Source organism: Acartia tonsa, chromosome 2 (assembly GCF_053477335.1).
Source record: "Acartia tonsa isolate MP-2025a chromosome 2, ASM5347733v1, whole genome shotgun sequence".
NCBI classification, from domain to species: Eukaryota; Metazoa; Arthropoda; class Copepoda; order Calanoida; family Acartiidae; genus Acartia; species Acartia tonsa.
The window spans coordinates 9952255-9959927 of record NC_137261.1 but is presented as its reverse complement, the minus strand read 5'-3'; the positions used below and the strand labels follow the sequence as shown (position 1 = coordinate 9959927).

General features: G+C 33.7%; 1 protein-coding gene across 1 annotated transcript in view; it reads right to left on the bottom strand.

The window, feature by feature from the left end:
* Positions 1-2885: 2885 nt before the first annotated feature.
* The window catches only part of LOC145304193 (uncharacterized), a 56364-nt gene continuing 51576 nt past the window's right edge, over positions 2886-7673 (bottom strand). The window contains exons 15-18 of the mRNA XM_080146015.1: positions 7406-7518; positions 6873-6974; positions 6300-6402; positions 2886-3122 (exon numbers count right to left, since the gene is read on the bottom strand). Coding sequence (XP_080002141.1) covers positions 2979-3122; positions 6300-6402; positions 6873-6974; positions 7406-7518 — 462 coding nt within the window. The 3' untranslated portion in view covers positions 2886-2978. The remainder of the gene's footprint in view (positions 3123-6299; positions 6403-6872; positions 6975-7405; positions 7519-7673) is intronic.

The following is a 7673-nucleotide window of genomic DNA, read 5'->3' as shown; positions in this document are numbered from 1 at the left end:
CACCGATCCTAAACCCAGATACGCTTAAGAGATAGCCTTTTGTTTATAAGCCCTATTCCGAAAAACGGTATTACTGATAACTTTATACTGTTATTTAGTCTAAGAATTTTTTATTCCTAGGTAACTAACTTTGCCAACACTTTTGGACTGGAAGTATCTATTGTGATTACTAGAGTCATGCGAACATGACTACAATATTCCGTTCGACTGCCTGTATCCCCGTGAGGCGTGAAGTTCTTTGTTAGGTACCTTTGTCAGGTAAGAAAATCACTAGGCTAGCTCCGAACCGATCTTCCAGAGTATTAGCAAAGTAAAACTACCCTTAAGACGTGAACTTATTCAGAGTTCTAATCCGAAAATGTTAAATTGTCCGAATAAATAACGATCTCCAATTTTCCTGGACTTCAGAAGCTTGGGGAGGATCCGGTTGTTAGTATCGGCCGTCAGATAGCGAGCTATCATCAACCGTTGGTAGCCGAGCCACCACCGTATCTTCCCTGTGTTATTCCTATTTAGCCCCGTAGTGACTTGCGACTTGGTGGTACCGTGTACCGCGCTATAGGAGTTCTCTTCAGAAGAAAACTTGGAGATAACTATTGGTTTCAAATTAGTTTTTCTAGTAATGTTTTTTCGATGCCCTCTTTAATTTTACAAATTTTCATTCTTTTAATTTAGTTTTTTATCACGAAACCTCTAATTTTATGATTCTTGTGTTGTTTTACTAATGTTAATTTATATTGACAATATTTGCTAATAATTTTTTAGCTGTACTATGACCATTCTATTAAAAGGGTTATTGTCTCTAACATTACCTTTTAGGGTCTTCGTTTTATAGATCTTATTTCCCCATTTTAATAAATAGGTCTTTATACATGCTTTTTTACTTAAAAATTATATTAAATTGTTTTAAATTTGTCTAATTTTGATAATATTTTTATAGTCTTTTATTTTCATTAGAATAAATACATAATTTAAAGTATGGGTTGGATTTTTCCCCAGTAAAGCTACTCTACAAGTTATTCATAGAATCGGTTTAGGGGAAAAGGACGAACCAAATTACATATGTTGATATAGTAATAACACGAAATTTTTACGGTGTAAATAAGGAAGATGGAAATATCTTAATCATAGAGTAGCTCCAATTTTAATAAAAATATTTCATTATTTCTATGAATATATTTTATTCTATTTAGGTATCAAATCATGCGTATAAACAAATTATTTATAACATATCAGATATTAACAATTCTTAATAACTTCATTCTTTTTATACACATATTCTTCTTCTATGGCTCTCTAAAAATTTAATAATAGTCATTTCTCGCATCGTATTATAAACAGCTTTCCGCGGATATAGAATGTACAATTATAAAATTAAACCAGTTTTTTAGCCCAAAGATGCCGAAGGCACGGGCTAAAAAAAAGTGGTTTTAATCTTATTTTTGTATATTTTTATATTCGTAGAAAGCTGGATGCAATACGATGCTAGACATGGATGAGAACCGGTTCCACCGGATTCGAATGAATACGAGAATAGTTATTTCTTTCATTGTATTATAAACGGCTTTCCGCGGATATAGAATGTACAATTATAAGATTAAAACTAGTTTTTTTAGCCCCGAAGTGCCGGAGGCACCGGCTAAAAAAATTGGTTTTAATCTTATGATTGTACATTTTTATATTCGTAGAAAGCTGGATATAATACGATGCTAGACATAGTTTTTTCGTATGGATGAGAACCGGTTCCTATCCATTCATAGACAGCTTTCCGCGGATATAGAATTGAAAAATTATAAGATTTAAATCAGTTTTATTGGCCCAGGCTAACAAAACAGGTTTTAATTTTATTATTTGTTTTTTTGTTATTCGAGGAAAATTGGTTAATTTCTTATGACATCTTATTTTATTATTCACAAAAAGCTGTCTATAATACGATTCGATAAATAACTATTCCATTGTTTTCCAGACATGATGTACTGCTGTATGATGACGTTCAATACGGGGAGGGACTTACAGACCAATAGATACATTTTTTTTGTTTCAACAAGGATGACAACATCCATAAAAGCGAAGCACTGAAACGGTAAGACAAACGGACATTAACATTTGTATAGTGTCAGAACTGAATAATCAAAATATAAATGTATAAGAGTCGAACCAAAATTGTAAGTAAATTTGTTGAAAAACTGCTGGATACAGGATAATGTTTATGAAAATACTTACATTTTTAGGACTTGATAATAGAGTTGCTTCGCTAATAACATCATACTTTGTTGTCCCAGGAATTATTATACCAAAAATCAGATCAATCAGATGATTAGATCACATGAAAATTTGTTGTTAAAAAAGTAAAAAAATCGACATGTTTAAAATGGACGTACGGACATTCTTGTAATGATTATAGAGTTGCTTCGCTAATAACATTATACTTTGTTGTCCCAGGAATTATTATACCAAAAATCAGATCAATCAGATGATTAGATCACATGAAAATTTGTTGTTAAAAAAGTAAAAAAATCGACATGTTTAAAATGGACGTACGGACATTCTGGTAATGATTATAGAGTTGCTACGCTTTCTAAATCGTACCTTACTACTAAAGGAATCACCATGCAAAGTTTGAAATCGATAGGACAATTCTAACATGCCTAAATTAACGAAAAAAGCTATCCGTTACGGACGGACGGACGGACGGACCGACCCTAATTATAGAAAAGCTTCGCTTTTAAAAAGTAATCGACTAAATACAACAACTGTATGATAATGTGCAAGCGGGTTAACGACGTATTGACCAACTGACAAACCATATGTATGTATACATTGTAGAGTAGCTTCGCTACAAGTTGGACCTATACAAAGAAAAGTGTTCTCAAGGACCATCTAAGGCTGAATTATAATATACAAAAAGGTTAGTGACGTATTGACCGACTGACAGACCATATGTATAAATTGTAGAGTAGCTTCGCTACAAAGTGAACCTAGACAAAGAAGTTGATACAAGTGTTCTCGAGGACCATGTAGAGCTGAATGATAATGTATAGGAAAGACCAGCCAAGGAAGATTCCCATGAGACCGCCCAAACCAGCTGTCAAGTCCCAAATATCGTAGGCGAAAAATTCCGTCTGAAAAGAAGATAACATTAGTTGAGGAAGGGTCTGTTTAAAAGATTCAAAATGTAAAAACACATATTTTTAACTCTTATTTTTTAACATCATAATTGGAACTGATTATCTGTTTATTTAATCCCATAAATAAAATGAGAAAAAAGTTGTGTTTATATAGGTATGTATTTAGTTTGATTGAGGAATCATGGTAGTTTCCAAGGCATTAACATCCCAACTTTTGCAAACAACCTTCCTTTTAATTGCACGGATCTTCTCTGTAAGTCCTAGCTTATAAGGTATATATTCTAACGCCGAGATTCGAACTTCTACCCTGTCCAATGACGAGCGGATGCACAACGTGTAACGCAACAGTTGCGGGTTTCCACTCCCTGTTCGGACGAAGCCACTATATTTATGTACTAGCTGCTTTCAAAGGAAATCTTCTACAAAGGACCAAGGTTATTTCTTACAAAAAAAAAAAAAAAATAGGGGGGATTTTTTTGTTTTTAGGGGGGTTGGGGGTGTCCCACCCCCCAAGAAAATAGCTTAAAACCACCACAGGACCAATAGGTATATACCCTGAAGAGTAGAATCCAATCGGTTCAGTGGTTACCGATGTCTTAAGGGACAGACAGACGGACAGAAGGACAGACGGACAGAAGGACAGACGGACAGACATCAAGCTACTTTGTATTATAGACTAGCGGATACGCCACTAGAAGCCCCTAGGTGCACTTAAGGTAGGAGGGGGAAAAGTCCACCTCATCCCATTTTAAATTTAAGTTTCAAAGGAGTAAAAAAAACATTTTTGAGGGGGGAGGGGGGTGAAACACCCTCCCAAAAAATAGTTCAAAACCTTCCCAGGACCAATATGAAGCTTCATTGTAAAGGAGAACAATATTGGTTCAGCGGTTAGTGAGATCATTCAGGACAGACAAAAAACGCTTACTACTTTATATAATAGGATGAGGATGATTGTCAGAAACGTCCAAGATTTGTTATTTGAGTGGAGGTAAAATGAGGGATTTCAAAGGTATTTTTATTTTTATTTTGAGGGGGGGGGGGTATAAAGAGGAATTTCAAAGTTTGAGGGGGGTAAACACACCTTTACCTCCGCCCCACCCTTGGACGTATCTGTATAAGGTAGTGAAATAGAATTATTAGATCAAGAAGTGCAATGTATAGTAAAAAATTGTCATGATGAAAAAGGAGCTTTTAGATGATTTTTAAAAGGTTTAATCATCTTTTATTCAGGATTAACTAAAACTATTTTATTGGATTTTTTTAGTGATAATGAATAAGAATATAAGTATTCATACCAATACCATCATTATTGAATTATTTATGGATCTATTTCTTGCTTTATTTAACAAGATATTAGAAAAAATATATTTACGTTGCAAAAATAAAAGTAAAAATAACAGTATATTTGTATTTGGGGGCCTTAAGGGACACTTGACTTTTTTGTGGTTGCGGTATCCTACACCTAAAATAAATGTAAACCTTACTTGAGCATTACTATAAACAGTTAATGCGTCCATTTTAAATATGTTGATTTTTTAGACACAAAGGCATGTAAAATGTCTGTCTGTCTGTCTGTCTGTCTGAAGTTTAAGATCTCATTAACCGCTGGGCTCTACTCTTCCGAGAATTCGGCTAATTGTATTGAGTTGGTCTTAGGCTATTTTCTCGGTGGGTGAGATACCCCTAACTTCCCCTAAAATAAGAACCCCCACCCTAAAAAAAGATATTAACATTGTAGAAAATCTGATTTTAAGCATGAATGATATAGAAATAAGTACCATAGTATGACATAATATGTTTATTGTTTTTCAGATAACACCAGCTATTTGTGATACCAAAACATTTTATCTAAAACTTCCTTTTTTAGCGGCAGCCCTTTTTTACAAGCTAACAGTGTCGGTCAATCTATAAAAATATTTCCTGTATGGCTTCAAAAATGATTAATATCCGCTGGTTTATAATTGAGCTATATTTTAAAATTATGTATTCTTTCTTATTCCAAGCAATTTTCTACGAATAATATTATTATATAATTTAAGAACCATTACCAAGAATAAAAGAAAGCCCGGCTACTTTTGAATATTATTGTCTTTGTTTGTTTACAAACTAGCGGCTACGCCCATATAGGCCTCTAGGGGCACTTGAGGAGGGGAGAGTCGAATTTCATAACCCAATTTCTTATTTTAGATTTTAAAAGAAAAAGTAAGAAAATTTTAGTTAAAAAATTTAAAAAAAAAACATTTTTTGGGGGGGGGGTTAATTTTTTGGGGAGTTGGGGGTGTCCCACCCCCAAGAAAATGGTTATAAACCTTCCCGGGACCTATGAGAAGCTACCCTGTTAAGGAGAACCCGATCGGTTCAGCGGTTAGCGAGATCCTTCGGTACAAACAAACACACAAACATACAATCACACACACAGACACACAAACATCCTGTTACTTTATTATAAGGATATTATGTATTCTTTCTTATTTCAAGCAATTTTCTACGAATAATATTATTATACAATTTAAGAACCATTACCAAGAATAAAAGAAAGTCCGCCTACTTTGAATATAATTGTGTTTGTTTGTTTACAAATATATCCAATATGTATTTGCAGAGATATAATGGAATTGCACGATCCTCTTTATTGCATTTCAATACTTAATTAAAAATTGTTGGACTTTTCCTTATATGTGCAATGATAGGTATCTTTTATAAATATAACTTCATATGTTACAGAGATACCCTTTTAGGGAAATAGATATACATATATAGAAAAAAAAGCGAAGATAACAAAATGCAAAATACATAACTTCAGTGACTCACTGTAGAAAGCCCTTTTAGGTTGTTCTTTGTATGTGATTTATGTATGTGATCACAAGACGAGTGTGTCAAATTTTCAGCAAATAAACCTTTTCTCACATTAAGATAACATTTCAATGATTAGAAACTCCCCCCCCCCCTTCTATATATCTAGAAAAAATATCCCTTATACCTAACAGATCCCATGCTTTAACCTGCGATTCCCTAACCCTGTAGGACTAAATACTGTACTAACTACAACCTAACCTGACCAAATATTTTTTTTTTTAAATGTAACCTTCCCTAATTTCCAATACTTTTCAAAATAAGGGTTAAGGATTTCAATGCTTGAAAGGAAAACTGCCACGATATTGTATGGTTTACCTGGTGGGTATAGCTGGAAGTTTTGACATCCATGTAGAAGGAAGCTGACCAGTTTCTACCCCAATTCGCCTCCTCTCGACTTTTCTCAACCAGCGAGTAAGATCTGAAATAACAAACATGACAACATCCACAAAAGCGAAGTTTAATAAATCAGACATAGAAAGAAACAGTGATAAATATGAAGAAACAATGATATCAATTCAATATTTAACGATATCTAACATTTAAAAAAAATTCCGTAAAATCTTATCCTAAAAGTACCTTATTATAGGATGTTTAATACGGACATTTTAAGACTTGGTTCTAGATATTCTTCGCTTATAAAAAGAATTGCATAAATTTCATAAAACCTTTTGATTGCAAGATCTGTGTATGGAATTCTATCTTTGCACTTAAATCAATTGTACCTTTTTGGGGCAAAGGGATTTCCCCTACTGTACCTATTTCTGTCGTACAGTAGCAAAAACCAATTTTAACGTCTTTATTTATTACACGAAATTGGTCTGAGGTTAAAAACTGAAACCTTTTCGACATCGAGAGGATGCTACAAAGTAACGGTTTCTACACATTTACCTTACAGTACATTTGGGAATGCAACCAGTCATATTGGACAGCTGGAGCCATCTAGCTTGCAGGGCTTTAGTTAAACTCTCGCTATATTTCCCAATTTGCTCCCTAGATGAAATAAAAAAGATTATTTCTATTTTTATAGAATACGCATGTAGCATTAAGGGACTCTGTCTCTTAGTGCTTTAAAAAAAGAAAATTAATAAACTAAAAAGAGCTATTGACTCCCTAAAAGCAGAACCCAATCGGCAAAGTAATTATTGTTTGAAAGGACAAATAAACGCTTATTTTTTTTTAATACTAGCAACTTCGCCCCTTGCATCTAGCATCTCTCAAAATGAAAGGGTAGTTAGAAAATAGCCTAAAACCATTCCAAGGCATAGATTTTTAAAAATTGGCTAAAACCTTCCATGATCCTATGTAAAACTTCCCAAAATGGATAACTTTAAACCTTCTGTAGGTGTTGAAATCTTAAGCTTCAGACAATAAAAACTTTACTAATTTATAAAATAGGATTTGTTACAGAAACTAAAATTCACCTTTTATAACAGCGTTGTGCTTTGCCGGGAGGTTGGCTGAACCAGTCCAGATGACAGCCGGCATCAGCAGCTACCCAGGTCAACACACAGTCACGGAAACTATAAGATGGATCCTGCAAACAAAGATGTTAACATTAAAAACTATGCTAGATTCTTAATTATATCAAGAAAAGGGCAATAAGTATTTATATCAATGGATACAGGATATACGGTTAAATTTTTAGTTAATTTAGCCTGTTGATAGAAACTTGGTCAGTTCATCCATCCA